Raw genomic sequence first — 16267 nt, 5'->3', positions numbered from 1 at the left:
TGTCCATATGGCCCTGACTGTCATATAGACTGAGAATAGTTTGCTGCTGAGACATCTAGTAGTTTTAAAGTGTACCTGTCCTTAACAAAAACTTTTTATAGAATGTAGATAATACCATTATATGTATATTTGTAATATACAGTGGTCCCTCAAGTTACAATATTAATTGGTTCCAGGACGACCATTGTATGTTGAAACCATTGTATTCAACATACAATGGTTTCAACATACAGTGGTCGTCTTGGAATCAATTAATATTGTAACTTTAGGGTCCACTGTATATTACAAATATAACTCTATGGAAACCTAGTAATTGGTTCTGAAGCCCCAAAATGTCATCCAAAAATAGGAAAAAGTGAGGATTAAAGAATAATAAGTTGATGACTAATAGAGATAAAGCAAATCCTTACATACAAAAGTAATAAAGATCTGCTGGAAGCTGTAATCACTGTTTATGTAGAGGACAGGAGCTTCTTCAGGGTCCTGTACAGTACACAGTGTCCTAAAAAAAGTAATTGAGCCGCCCCCAACCTGGTGTCCAAAGGAGCAGATAACCCTGGTACAGGTTAAGAGAACAGAACATGTAATACCTCCCTGTACTGTAGGGGGCGCTAGCAGACAACAGTAAATGCCCATTCTGATTGGACAGTTCTTCCAGCCATTGACACGTTTCGCAGATCTGGACTATCTGTAGTATTGTATGTTGAGTCTGGTTTCAAGTTACAATGGTCCAGATAGACCATTGTATGTTGAAACTATTGTATGTTGAGGCCATTGTAAGTTGAGGGATCACTGTACATTGGTTATAAAATGTGTATAGTTTGGGGTGAAAAAAGGCTGTCTCTGCAGCTATTGCCTGTGTGTTTATGTGAGGAGTCTAAATACAGGAAATGAGGATAGGACAATCAGGGCTCTGTACAGGCTCCCAAATTGTCAACCATCCTTCTATGTGAGCCGGGGGCATGTTACAGAGTCTCACTGCACAGAGCCCTGCTTGTCAACCCACACAGAGACACACAGACAATAGCTGCAGGGACAAAAATATACACATTTTTTTTTTAACCAATGTGTATTACACATATTCATATAATGTTATTTTCTACATTATATAAAACATTTTTGTTAATGGCAGGTACACTTGCATAGTCTATAATAGTCATCTACAGTGTCTTTAGCAACACACAAAATTGAGATGTCAGGCCTGCAGAATACAAATCCCCCAGACCTCAACCCTTAAAAAAAATACAAACCTCAGACCCCTAAACTAACAGACCTTACACCAGACTGGACTGTAAAAATGTACTGACTCGCAACAAATACAAACCTCAGACCAGGCTCCCCCAGTTGTGTAAACAGCAAAGCACTGTATGTGCCATTCTAAAATTTTTAGGACAATATAGTTTTTGTTTAATTTGATATGAAAACTTAGTCTTGTCACATAAGTCTTTTCTACTAAGCTTAAGGCCTGCACATACACATTCAGTGATCCAGAGCCATCTCAACTGAAATGCAACGAGCTGCATCTTTTGCACTCGATGTCCTAGCTGTTGCCCCATTGGCAAAAATAGGGCATGGTGCTGTTTTTTGCTGGACAGAAACTGTTGCATGCAACGTTTTTAGGCTCCTTTGCCCAATATGTAACCAACAACTCTCAGAACCCAAATAACCAAAGCAAGTTCTGTATAATTTTACTTTCCTTTCATGAAACCAGTTGACCAGTGACCATCATGTGTCAACATTAAATAGCTATTACTTATAAGGTAGAACATTTTAATACACAGCTGACTACTCCCAAACACAATTTAAAAATAACTTTTGTGTGTCTGTAACCTCTGATATCTTTACACAATTATTTTCTGCTCATAAAAATTTTAACTAGAACATATTTACATGAGTTTGAATTAACCCCTTAAGGACCAAGCCCATTTTCACCTTAAATGGGCACTGTCACCAACTTTAATTTTTGATATGTTGTAGTACTTATGTACTACAACATATCTCTAATATAGTTTAATTATTATTTTTTTTATTAACAGTGCGTATTTTATGTTTGAAAACCGGCCACTAGGGGTCACCCTCCTAGTGGCCGGCTGCAGGCTGGCGTGACGTCACGCCTGAATTCGGACTGATGCCGGCTGGGCATCGGTCCTAATTCATTCATCCTGCGCTCGCTCCCTGCCTGCTGAGAACAGAAGAAGTGCACATTGGCTCCCTGGCATCGCACGCCGGCCCCGCCATCCCGTCGCTGCTGTCCTGCACTTACTTCTCACGCCGGCCCCGTCGCTGAACTGTCCTGGTATGTCTGGGGGGGGAGGAGATAGGAGCGGGTTGCGCGGCAGGGTTCGGGTAGCGGGGTTTCGGGGGGGGGGGGGGGTTTCCGGTTGCGCCGCGGCCATGTATTGTTTTTAACACAGGGTGCCTCCAGTTTTTCCCCCACTACAACTCCCAGCATGCCCTGACAGCCAATAAATGTCAGGGCAAGCTGGGAGTTGTAGTGGTGAAACAGCTGGAGGCACCCTGTGTTGATGAACTAAGGGCGGAGGTGTCGGCCCCAGCAGGCTTCAGCGACGTGGTGCCTGTTGGGGAAGTCTGCCTGGTAGTGAGCACACTACCAGGCAGACAAAACTGCATTTTTTATATAGTAAAAAAAAAATTTTAAGGCAGGGAGGGGGTTAGGGATAGATGAGAAATAGGCAGGGACAGAGGGAAAAAAAAAAAAGGATGGTGGGAGCTACCCTATTAAGGACCAGGCCAATTTAAATTTTACATTTAAATTTTTTCCTCCTCATCTTCTAAAAACTGTAACAGACTAGTATGAGGGCTTGTTTTTTATGCGACCAGTTGTCCTGCGTAATGACATCACTCATTTTACCATAAAATGTATGGAGCAACCAAAAAAATACTATTTGTGTGGGGAAATTAAAAAGAAAACCGCAATTTATCAAATTTTGGAAGGTTTTTTTATCACGCCATACATTGTACGGTAAAAATGATGTGTTTTTAATAGTTCAAACATTTACGCACATGGCGATACCAAATATGTGTATTCATAGTTTTTTTTAACACTTAATGGGGGTAAAATGGGGAAAAAAGGCCATTTTAAATTTTTATTGAGGGAAGGGATTTTTTCTATTTTTTTTACTGTTTTTTTTTTATTTTTATTTTTTTTTATACTTGTACACTTTAAAAGTCCCCATTGGGCATAGCACTGATCAGTGTTATCAGTCGTCATCTTCTTTTCTGGTCTGCTCGATCTCAGACCAGAGCAGAAGACCCGTGGAAGGCACCAGAGGCAGGTGAGGGGTGCTCCGTGCGCCATTCTGGATGATCGGATCGCTGTGGGCGATCCGATCATCCGTATTTCTAACCGCACTCCCGCAGATGCCGTGATCTGTATTGATCACGGCATCTGAGGGGTTAATGGCACACATCCGCACGATTGCAGATGTCTGCCATTACCGGCGGGGCCCTGGCTGTGATCAGCAGCCGGGACCAGCCGCGCATGATCCGAGAATTGTATGTACAGGACGTAAATGTACATACTGGTGCACTAAGTACCTCTGCACCAGGATGTAAATTTACATGCTTGGTTGTAAAGGGGTTAAAGAGTACCTGTCACCAAACTAAACTCTTAATATATTGTTCCAAGACACTTTGCTATTTAATTGCTGTCAAAATTCTCAAACTTTTATGTTTTTAATGTGATTGAAAAAAACGGCCACTGGCCTGGCAGGACACCAAACTCGGGAAGTGCGTGCAGGGCATGGTAAGGCACAGCTCTCTCAGGCTTCAGTGATGTTGCGTCTTCAGGGGGAATGCCCAATTTCTCCTGCCAGGAGCCCACACAATGTGAGCAAGGGGTAAGGTATGATACAGAGCTTTTCTAAACTCAGAATTTTTTTTAAGAACATGAGGGGTGTTAGGAGTAGTTAGGGAATATAATCTGAGTTAGTTTAGAAAATATGGTTTTACAACAGGTCCTCTATAAAGGTGTTTTTTCAAGAAACAAAGTTGTTAAAAATCTGGTGCATATACCACATACATAATTTAAAGTAGTTTAATGTAGTTTTTAGGTTAAATCATATACAGTGGGGCAAAAAAAGTATTGTCAGCCACCAATTGTGCAAGTTCTCCCACTTAAAAAGATGAGAAGGCCTGTAATTTTCATCATAGTTATACCTCAACTATGAGAGACATAATGAGAAAAAAATCCATAAAATCACATTGTCTGATTTTTAAAGAATTTATTTGCAAATTATGGTGGAAAAATAAGTATTTGGTCACCTACAAACAAGCAACATTTCTGGCTTTCACAGACCTGTAACTTCTTCTTAAGAGTTTCCTCTGTCCTCCACTCGTTACCTGTATTAATGGCACTTGTTTGAACTTATCAGTATAAAAGACACCTGTCCACAACCTCAAAAAGTCACACTCCAAACTCCACTATGGCCAAGACCAAAGAGCTATCGAAGGACACCATAAACAAAATTGTAGACCTCCACCAGGCTGGGAAGATGGAATCTGCAATAGGCAATCAGCTTGGTGTGAAGAAATAAACTGTGGGAGCAATTATTATAAAATGGAAGACATACAAGACCACTGATAATCTCCCTCGATCTGGGGCTCCATGCAAGATCTAACCCCATGGTGTCAAAATGATCACAAGAACGGTGAGCAAAAATCCCAGAACCACATGGGGGGGGGGACCTAGTGAATGACCTGCAGAGAACTGGGACCAAAGTAACAAAGCCTACCATCAGAAACACACTAGACCGCCAGGGACTCAAATCATGCAGTGCCAGACATGTCCCCCTGCTTAAGCCAGTGCATGTTCGGGCCCGTCATAAGTTTGCTAGAGAGCATTTGGATGATCCAGAAGAGGATTGGGAGAATGTCATATGGTCAGATGAAACCAAAGTAGAACTTTTTGGTTAAAGCTCAACTCATTGTTTTTGGAGGAGAAAGAATGCTGAGTTGGTGGCTGACAACATACTTTTTTTTACCCCACTGTGTATGAATTATTTTACCTACTGTGAAGCAACGGGTGGAAACATCATGCTTTGGGGCTGTTTTTCTGCCAAGGGGCCAGGATGACTGATCCGTGTAAAGGAAAGAATGAATGGGGCAATGTATCGTGAGATTTTGAGTGAAAACCTCCTTCCATCAGCAAGGGCATTGAAGGTGAAACGTGGCTGGTCTTTCAGCATGACAATGATCCCAAACACACTGCTCGGGCAACAAAGAAGTGGCTTTGTAAGGAGCATTTCAAGGTCCGGGAGTGGCCTAGTCAGTCTCCAGATCTCAACCCCATAGAACATTTTTGGAGGGAGTTGAAAGTCCAGCGTGTTGCCCAGTGACAGGCCCAAAACATCACTACTCCTAGTGGAGATCTGCATGGAGGAATGGGCCAAAATTCCAGCAACAGTGTGTGAAAACCTTGTGAAGACTTACAGAAAATGTTTGACCTCTGTCATTGCCAACAAAGGGTAAATAACAAAGTATTGAGATGAACTTTTGTTATTGGCCAAATACTTATTTTCCACCATAGTTTTCAAATAAATTCTTATAAAATCAGACAATGTGATTTTATTTTTCTCATTATATCTCTCATAGTTGAGGTATACCTATGATGAAAATTACAGGGGTCTCTCATCTTTTTAAGTGGGAGAACTTTCACAATTGATGGCTGACTAAATACTTTTTTGCCCCACTGTAGCTGTACTGTCAGCGCTGCCGGATAGCTGTTTATGCGATGGCTTCGACATTCAAAAGCATTGTATGTTGATGCTGCCATCGCATGTTGAAATTATCGTATGTCGGGGCCATCGTAGGTCGGGGTTCACTGTATTCTGCTCAATGTGACTGACTTTTTCCCCAGAAGCTTACACAGTAAATTTCCAAATTTTATGTATGTACTGTATCACTGCTGACAGGGAAATTGGATGTGGTTGCCATACAACCGACAACTGTGAGGTTGCCAGTAGAGATGAGCGAAGTTACAGTGATTCGATTTGTCACGAACTTCTCGGCTCGGCAGTTGCTGAGTAGCCTGCATAAATTAGTTCAGCTTTCAGATGCTCCAGTGGTCTGGAAAAGATGGATACAGTCCTAGGAGAGAGGAGAGCCAGAAGATAATCAGAAGATCTCATCTTCAAGAACCCTAAGGGGACAAATAAAATAAAAAAATATGTTTATCCAATAAAGAAAGTGGAAATAAAAAAATAGCCCCTTTCCCAATAAAGCCTTTTATTAATACAAAAAAAAAAAATAATAATTACATAGTAAGTATTGCCTTGCTATAAATTGCTAATGTTGGTCACCCTGCCTCTAAAAAAGTAGAATAAAAATGATCAAAAGGTAGCGTGTATTGCAACAATGGTACCAATAAAAAGTACAGCTCATCTTCCAAAGAAATAAACCCACACACAACTCTGTTGGCCAAAAAAAACAAAGTTTGTAAATTGGGTATTACCATAATCATACCAGCCCGTAGCATAAAAATAACATGCCATTTATACCTTATGGTAAATACCATTTTAAACAAAAAAAAAAAAACAATACTATTATTCTCATCTTGCCTCCCCAAAATGAATAAAAATGATCAAAAGATCATATGTACCCCATAATAGTAATAATAGAAAATACAGCTCCTCTTCTCTGCAGCAAAAATTATACAAATGGAAAATGTGCAAGAAAGTTGGAATTTTTAAATTTCATCTCCGCTTTGACTTAATTCTGGTGAACCGACTTAAAAGTTAACAAAGTTTCTAAATCCTGTTGTTTTTTGTTTTTTTTAGCATCGATGCCTCTAAAATCCACTTAAAGGGGTATTCCAGGCAAAAACTTTTTTTTATATATCAACTGGCTCCGGAAAGTTAAACAGATTTGTAAATTACTTCTATTAAAAAATCTCAATCCTTCCAATAGTTATTAGCTTCTGAAGTTTTCTGTCTAACTGCTCAATGATGATGTCACGTCCCAGGAGCTGGGAGAATATCCCCATAGGAACTGCACAGCTCCCGGGACGTGAGTCATCAGAGAGCAGTTAGACAGAAGATAACAACACAACTTCAGAAGCTAGTAACTATTGGAAGGATTACGATTTTTTAATAGAAGTTATTTACAAGTCTGTTTACTTTTCCGGAGCCAGTTGATATATAAAAAAAAGTTTTGGCCTGGAATACCCCTTTAAGAAATGAACTAGTCCCTTTTAAAAACTTACTTTGTTAGCTTCTAATCCCTCTGACGTCCTAAAAAGTAGGACATTTACCAAACGATGCCAATATAACATAGACATATGTTAATTGTGAATTATTAGCTAATTTATGTGGAATTGTTATTTTTCTTAAAAGCAGAGAATGTCAAATTCAGAAACATGCTAACTTTTCAAAATGTTTGCCAAAGTCTGAAGTTTTTCACAAATGATAGCTGAAGAATGACATTTATCACTAACATAGTACAATGTGTCACAGGAAAATAAACTTCCAAGCAAATTAAATAGTTCTGCCATGGTTCATCTAAAGTGAATGGCCGGTTAAATATGTGCTTATTTTTTTTTAAGTAGCCCTTTTTGTCCAGTCAGTGCAGATCTTTATCATTACTGTTTCACAAGTCATTTATGGATTATTTGTATACCCCCCACCACTACCACCATAGTACATCTATAATTTTGTCAAGGTTTTTTTTTATTTTTTTACCTCAGACACTTTTACTTTGCATTTACTAAAAGTTTCATACCATTTCACTTTTTTTATATTCTGTTTTGATGTGTGCTGTTATAAAAAATATATATATTTTTCGCCCATCATTCTGCACTCAATACCCCATAATGAAAATGTGAAAATAGAGTTTTACAATTTTTAGCAAATTTATTAAAAATTAAGATTACACATCAAAATACATATTCAGACCCATTAGCTTTCGAGGCCTCTCATTTCTCTCGATAATGTTTTTAGATGTTTCTACACCTTTCCTGCAGTTACTCAGTTGCTTAGACGTGATCTGGAAAGACCCAGCCCTGTCTATATAAGGTCTCACTGACAATGTATTTCTGAGAAAAAAACGAGCCATGAGACATAAAGTACTGCCTGTAGAGAGAGAGGATTGTGTTGAGGTACAGATTTGTGGAAGGGTACAAAAAAAAGATTTTGTTGCCCTGAAAGTTCACAATAGCACAGTGACATCCATAATTTTTAAATAAAAGAAGTTTGAGACAACCAGGACTCTACTTAGTTTGGTGGAACAGTCAGCTTTAGGCAATCAGAGGAGAAAGGCCGTGTTGGTTCTCTGAGATTCAGAGATCCTGTGTGCCGATGAGAAAAACGTCTAGAAGGTCATACCTACAGCACTCCACCAATTTGGAGTGACCAGAAATATTTCATTCTTTACTAAAAGACACATGAAAGCCTGCCTGAAATTTTCAAAAGAAAGCACCTAAAGGACTTTCAGATGGTTAGAAATAGAGATGAGCGAAGTTACAGTGATTTGATTCGTCACAAACTTCTCGGCTCGACAGTTGCCGACTTTAGCCTGCATAAATTAGTTCAGCTTTCAGGTGCTCCGATGGGCTGGAAAAGATGGATACAGTCCTAGGAGAGTCTCCTTGGACTTTATCCACATGAAACTGAACTAATTTATGCAGGCTAAAGTCAGCAACCACCAAGCTGCGAAGTTCGTGACGAATCGAATCACTGTAACTTCGCTCATCTCTAGTTAGAAACTAGATTCCCTGGTCTTATGAAACTAAAATTGAAGTTGTCCTTAATTCTAAGCGTCATGTCTGGAGGAAACCAGCCACTGCTCACTGGCCTAATTTCATCCCTGTAGCTAAGCATGGTGGTGAAAGTATCATTCTCTGGGGTGTTTTTTACTGGGTCAGGGGGAAACTGGTCCAGGTTGGGGGAAAGCTAAATGGAGCAAAGTAACAACCTATTATTAATGAAAACCTTATCCAGAGTGTTCTGGATCTTAGAATGGGCCAAAGGTTCACCGTCCAACAAGACAATGGCCCAGATTAATCAAACTGTGTGAGAGTACAACTGGAGGGATTTTCAAACAACCATCAATCACAGCTCAGCTGTCACTTTACCAGAGCTTGTTAAGAAAGGAATGCTGAGTTGTGGTTGGTTGTTTGGGGAAAAAAAAACACTCCAGTTGTTCTTGTACACAGTTTGAAAAATGTGGGCCAATGACTCTAAGTACATAGCCAAGAAAACCCAGTGATGGCTTAGAAAAAACTGAGGGACCCAGACAAATTGAATATATCTTGAGAGACCTGAAAATGGCTGTCCACTGACTTTCCCTGTGTTCCCTTGTGAGGATCTGCAAAGGAGAAAAATCCTGAAAAAATACAAATCTAGGTGTTCAAACCTTTGTGACATTATCTGCAAGGAGACTAAAGCTTCATCCCCAGTAAAGGGTTTAAATACTTATGTCAATGCAATATTTAGTTTTTTCCTTCTTAATACATTTATTAACATTACTAACATTCCGTCTTCACTTTGTCACTATGGTCGGTTTTTACAACTACATTATCTTTCCTTATACAAATTACAAATATGATGAATTATAGTAAAAGTGTAATAGAAATGTCACTGAACTGTCAACTTTGTCGTAATTGTTTTGTCTTTGGGTGAAATTTACTATGTTACTATGGAATAACATTTCAGGGGTAATAACATCTTATATTGTTTTGAAACACAATTATGGAGGCCAGCAATTTACATGGTACTAGTGGAACAACTGAATTCTAAAATACAGTCATGAAGTTTTCATGTTTTTTAGCAGTGTCTGCCCCTATTAACATGAATGTATGTAGTATTATGAATCTTCCATTGTACAGAAGGAATAAACAGTTGTATGCTTAGTAAATAGTCCAAAAATGTTGTTTTTACTAAGAATTATTTTCACCATTCTTTTTTTACAGTGTCATGAATGGCTACTTTTTAAGAAAGATGAAAAGAACAAGAAAGCTACATAAGGAAAACACAGCTTTATTTAAAGTCTTAGCTTCATGGTGCTTATACCACCAACAACTATTAATAAGTATGCTGAAATTCTTAAAAACTGAACAAGAATACTGTTCACAAACTTGTCACAGAAGTGCACAAAGTAAGTCGGCAGATCATGTATTAAGAAGTCCAGATAACTCACCTGATACTTGTCACATATGTACAAAGCATAAATGTACAAAGAGCATCAAGATAAATAAGAAAACACGACAAATGAATTTACCATACCTTACTGTTCGTCTAAAAGACTTACGATTTACATGGCCTAACTTGAATGTAGGAACTATAAAATTGAACCAAAATAAAAAGCAAGGTGTTCATTTAACCAATCAACTTTTACACTGCATAAATACACGTTCAAAAAAGAAAAAAGCTGTATGTTATGACTGTTTAATTACCCACAATTCAACAAGTGAATGCAAATTACCCTTTTCTTCATCTCTATCAAAGATAAAAGTACAAAGAACTGTATCCGATTTGAAAAGGACCATAATAAAACATGATTTAAAATGTAGATGTGCTCAACCAGAGTGTCGACTTGAAATGACAAGCAAATGCTGCCAAACAAAGGCTGATGTATCAGATGGAATTGATATGAATGTAATGAAAAATGTGACATTTAAAGACTTATGTACAAATAATAAGCAAGGAAGACTGGAGCCTAATAGAAAGGATGCACAAGAACACTCTCTTGACTCATCCACATCTAGCTGTGTACATTTTGGAAGTTTGATAAAGCACTTTCTTAATTCTGAATCAAATAGTTTTTCTGAGTTGGTCAACCAAAAAGAAAATTGCTTGAAAAAAAAAGTCCAAATAGGGATTCACAGAAATAATGAAAACATGTCGATATTTGATAGCTCTTTTTCTGAAAGTCAGACAGTGGACTTTGAAAGGGAACTTGGTCATCTCAAGGATACTTTTCCTAAGGAAAAAAATAATTTTGTGAAAAATTCACCAAATTCCATAGGTGACGTAATCAGAGTTTCAGTAGGACACGCTCCTGATGCTTTAGTCCTAAAAGATTGTGAACGCGCTGAAACAAAGAGTGACGTTCAGGAAAAGATAACAGATCTACCTCATGATACACTGAAAATACCTTCTGAAACTGTGAATTGTATCAAAAGTAGTCAAGTTTGTTTACTTACTAATTTAAAATGTGCTGCACCACAAAGGATTGTAGATGAGAAACAGAGGGGCAATAAGAGACACATTGTTCAAGATGTACCCACCGAAAGTTCTATTCCACCCAAAAGAAATTCCAGAAACATACTCGGAAAATGTAAATTATGTGACGTGGCCCATGGACTGAGTTCTTTCCAAAATAATAATATTTTATTTTGCAAATGTACAATCCAAAAAAACTCAGGGATTCTAAAGAACTTTAATGTCAATTTTAGAAATACTACTGAAAAAAATAGAAATACTCATTTAAAAGTAGTAGTAGAGCGTCTAGAAGATTCCAAACTGTCAGGTAACAGTACAATAAATGGTAGGGAAATATGTCATTTAAATAACACAGATCTATGCAACAGTAATGTTAAATCTAGTTCTTATGGGTTAAATGTGCCACTGGAAACACTGAACATTGTGAAGCAAAGCAACTGCCTAAATTCAACATTGGTAGCGCAAAAAATCTGTGCAAATGTTGAAAACACTCATGTAAGTAATGCAGTTACAGCAACCACGTCAGATAATGTATACTTTAGCCCAATAAAGCTCATGTTTGTATCTAAGGTTGAAAGTGAAGATGGAGTGAAATACACTTTAAGCTCTGAATATACTCCAGTTAATAAACACAAAGATGATGTCAAGGTTTCTGACAGTGTGGTAAAGACAAGTCTTGCTTCAACTCCTGACAGCAAAAGTAAAGTCAGTGTACAAAATAGCCCCGAAAAAGTGTTGTATTGCTCTGACCAAAGTCATTTTAAAAGTAGAACTTCAAGACGCAAACAATGTGCAGGTCAGGTTTCCAAGAACATAGAAACATCTGCTGAACATCAGTATGAAGAGTATTCACAGAAGGTGTTTGCTAAAGCAGGAAGTAACATTGCCATCTCTTCCACTAAAACAGCCAAAAATAAAAAGCCCTCTTATAACAAATTGGGCAAGTCACAGTTTGCCAAAGCTTATGTTCAAAATAAAGGGTCAGGAATCCAGATGAGAATTAAAAAAGTAGAAAGGTTCTTGAGATCTTCTACAAGGAATCTACACATACTTGAATCTGAGAATTTCCAAAGAATTTCCAAACGTCTTAAGAAGCTGAGAAAACTTTCTAATGTCACAGGTATGTGTAGGACCTATGGATCTTTTTCACAAAAAGGAGGGCGAGCCCTTCCATCACCTTCCAAAGGAGCTTATACAAAGTACAATAAAAATAAAGCTAGTGATAGAGCAGGAAAAGACCACAACCAAAAGACAATAATGAAAAGGAAGTTGACTAGGGGGTCTCTGTTGACTAGGAAACTAAAATGCTCAAACCAAAAAGCTAGAACTAGAAAGCCCCTGTCGACATCTTTACATTCTTTTCCATCATCTACTTTTTCTGTTAGGAGTGCCTTATGTCATAAATCAAAAAAGTCTCATCGTAGCAAATGTAGAGTTTACAGAAGGAAATTAAGAAGTTTTAAGCAGCAATACAAACTACCTTTACCTTTAAAAGAAAGAAAATGCACTGACAACAAAGATGAAAATCGTACGAAGAACATTGATTTTCAGCCCAATACTGTCCTTAAGTGGTGGTCTGTATCCACTTCCAAAGAGTCTTTATTAAAAGATTTAGAAAATAAGTACGAACAAATAGCAAATACATGGCTTGGCAAGAACAATGGGGAAATAGATAATGAAGCACAATCTTTGTCAACCTTGAAATTTTGCAGCTCAGAAACGAGGTCGCCTGTTCAGATGCTGTTTCAGAAGAAATGTGACATGGGCGACCTTGCTGCCTGGTTTATGCAAACAACAGAAACACAATCCCTTTCAATAGTGAGAAAAGCTAATGCTCGAAGCCCTCTTCATAAAATTAATAGCAAGGGACCTAGAACAAAAGCAAAGAAGCCCAGCATTAATTCATGCAGTTCTAAAAAACACTTTAAACAATGTGCTCAGTCCACTCCATCAGAAGCATTAACTCAGCTCCTCTATGTTTCAAAAATCAGTAAAGGAAGTGAGAATCCAAACAATTTGAAAAACATGATTGATGAGAATACAGATGTCTGTATAAAATTTGCATGTCCGGAAAACCATGTAGATGTGACCAAAGCTTCTGCAGAAAAAACATCTACCAATTCCAAACCACCAGCCAAAGAGAGTGCCCAATCGACTAATATTTATTTGAGAAGTGCTGTTAACCAAGGAGCTGCTGCTATACCTAGAAGCATAATACATTCTAAAAAACAAAAAATGTTAGTGCAACATAAGTCTAAATCAAAACCAAAAACCATATATATGTGTTGTAGCAGCGAGCAAAACATTCAAGATTGTAAAGTTTTTCTTACAAAACTTCATAATGTTGAAAGTCAAACATCCAATGCCTACAGAGGGCCTTGTTCTCCCAATACTATTGCAGGGGGCAAATCCACATTTAAGCCAGAATGGAAATTGAAAAGGGGTTTTACCACAAAGTATTGTCTTCGTGTGAACAAGACTTTCTCCAGATCTACGTGTACTTTTAGTAGAATCAAAAACGCTGCCAGTAAAAACTACAACTTTGGAATGTGCCTACGGAATGCCAAAGGATCAGATGCACCTTATAATAGCCATTCCAAATCATTGATACTTGAAAGACAGAATCAGCTGTCTAAAATGACTTTGTACTTAGAAGCGAACACAAAGAGATCTAAGCCACAGATTTCAAAAGTAGGAAAGATGCAAAGTGAATGCCCGAAGTTCCCATTAGGTAAGAACGTTAAATTATTCAAATTTATTATGCTATGAAAATATTTTGTGAACTCTTTTTCTCATAAATAGAAGTATGTGTAACCTTAATTTTAGTATCCAAGGAAATAAGAAAAAAAAATAATCAGATACAACAAAAAACACTTTCAGCATTTAACACTGAACTGAAATAGCATATACACACATTACACATTGTACACTATAAAATGGAGTATTTTGGATGGTTTCACATACCGGTAACTCATCAAAGCACCAGCACCTTCACAAGTATACTTTTAGATTAGAAAATGTCTGCTTTTGATCTGAGCAATTGCCTCAAGTGCCCAGCATTTCCATCCCCTCTAGCTGCTTACCTTCCCCTTTGCATTTGATTGATTCTGTGTGGTATTCTGTAGTGGATTGAAATGCAAGGCACCTGTGGTGATTGACTCCACCCTATGGGCACATGCTCTTCATTTGCATATATTGAAAAATGCTAATTGCTTGGCTCTTAAATGCATTGGATAGTGTATAACTGTCTAATTGCCGGGGGTCTGACCACTGGGTTCCTCTGGGGTCCTAAGAATGAAGACCCAAGTTTATCAGGATGTAGCAGCTGTCACTCTTACATGCATCTCTGCCTCTGAATTAGCAGAGTTATATAGTACAGTACATTAAGTCCAAAAGGAAGGCCAGCACTTAACCATGTTTTGTGCTGTACAAGTGACTAGCCAGCATGCCAAGGCTGTTCCAGCCTTGGCATGCTGGCTAGTCATTTGTACAGCACAGCAGTACAACAAAAGCAAAGAAGGTCACAGCACACCAAAGGTCCGGCTTTCAAATCAGGGATGATAATTTATCGCACCATATAATAGGAGTGCAATATTTGGGCATACAATGCCTTTATCAAGCATAGCAAAAAGTTAAATGAAACTTACTTAAATATACAAAGATGAGCAGTGATTGGTGAGACATGTTTCACATTCTAATGATTAGTGGTTCAGCCCTCTCACTCTAATAGGTTCATATATATTCAGATCATGCGATACAACAACAAGTGTCAAAAACATTATGATTATACATATAGATCCTCATAAATAATCAAAAGCTCATGTACAAATTTATTGGGGAAGTAGGGGGCTCCACATTGCCTGATCATCTAATTTTATGTAACAGGAACTTTTCTTTCTGAGCCATCTTTGCATTTGCGATTTGCCATCATTGCCTTTTGGTGGGAGAACCCCTTTGATTGACATTCCAGGCAGTGGACACATACATACATACATACAGATGACTTCATTACAATTCAAATTGGTTTTTCTATCTGTGCAAGTTATTTCCTACCCACAGACCATTGGGACCTTCTTCACCAATCCCCAAAATGTAGTAAAAACATGAATGGGGATGGGCAATCCATCTGTGACCACTGCTTCATTCATCTATTAAGGGCATTCTGGACGCTGCTGAACACAGCGCTTGGCAAGGATCAGAAGGCCCATAGAAAATACATGAAGCATTGACCTTGAAAGTGAAGTTCACTTGCGACTCTGTCTATTCTCCAGATTCATTAGTACGCTTTGTGGCACTATGGGGAAGATTTATCAAGCTGTTTCTGTCATATTTTTGACGGTAAAAAGGTGCAATTTTGTGATTTTGCACAATTTTTCTGCACCTTTTTGAAATAGATGTTTTGGGAAAAATTGGCTGTGGGTTGCAACGCTGTGCAGTTGCCCATGCAGTGAACATTGTTCAAAATTTTTGCGCAAACGTTAGAAAAAAAAAACGCAAATGTAGACCATGACCAACTTGTCTTAAAAAAAAAGACAGAGCACAGTGAAAAGACTTTCAAGCATGGGGAACCACTTATTTAGAAACAAGTCCTCTTTTAGAATTAAGTCATCCAAATTAGTGAGCAACTAAAGCACCAAGCAGGGTTGTGTGACAATTGTTTTTAGAAAAAGAGCAATACATTATTATGAAGAGCAATATATTTGGACAGATTGTAAACAATTTGGACATGCCAGACAAGCTAGTATTGTCATGCTGTATTAGATTTCCCATATGGCAACAGCTGGAGACACCACTGCTGTCGTCGTATTTTCTAACAACCAACTAGAGAGAATATTCCAGCATTTGGGTTGCTCCATGAGCCAAATCGCCTTAAATTGTCGCTTACCTAATAAACTGGAGAATGCAAAGTGAGAGCCCCAAGCTTTGAGACCAGGCAGCGGTGACCATCCTAGTCACAATAGCCTAGGTATAGAAAACACTGAGGGGGAGACAGCTAGGTAACAGGTAAAAGCTGCATTTAGTCTGAAGGTTGGTCCATGTGTCTTAACAGACAGACGCAACAGTTCTCTGTTATTTCAACTTGGGGCACG

At 38.2% G+C, this 16267-nt stretch overlaps 1 protein-coding gene across 2 annotated transcripts in view; it reads left to right on the top strand.

Moving 5' to 3' along the window:
* The window catches only part of LCORL (ligand dependent nuclear receptor corepressor like), a 109106-nt gene that overhangs the window by 82713 nt on the left and 10126 nt on the right, over window positions 1–16267 (top strand). For both annotated transcript variants that reach the window (XM_056555364.1, XM_056555371.1), the window contains exon 7: window positions 9926–13908. In XM_056555364.1, the coding sequence (XP_056411339.1) occupies window positions 9926–13908 (3983 nt within the window). The remainder of the gene's footprint in view (window positions 1–9925; window positions 13909–16267) is intronic.

This window comes from Hyla sarda, chromosome 1 (genome assembly GCF_029499605.1).
Source record: "Hyla sarda isolate aHylSar1 chromosome 1, aHylSar1.hap1, whole genome shotgun sequence".
Classification (NCBI taxonomy): Eukaryota; Metazoa; Chordata; class Amphibia; order Anura; family Hylidae; genus Hyla; species Hyla sarda.
Note: the sequence above shows the minus strand (reverse complement) of the source record. Positions and strands in the feature narration are given on the sequence as shown.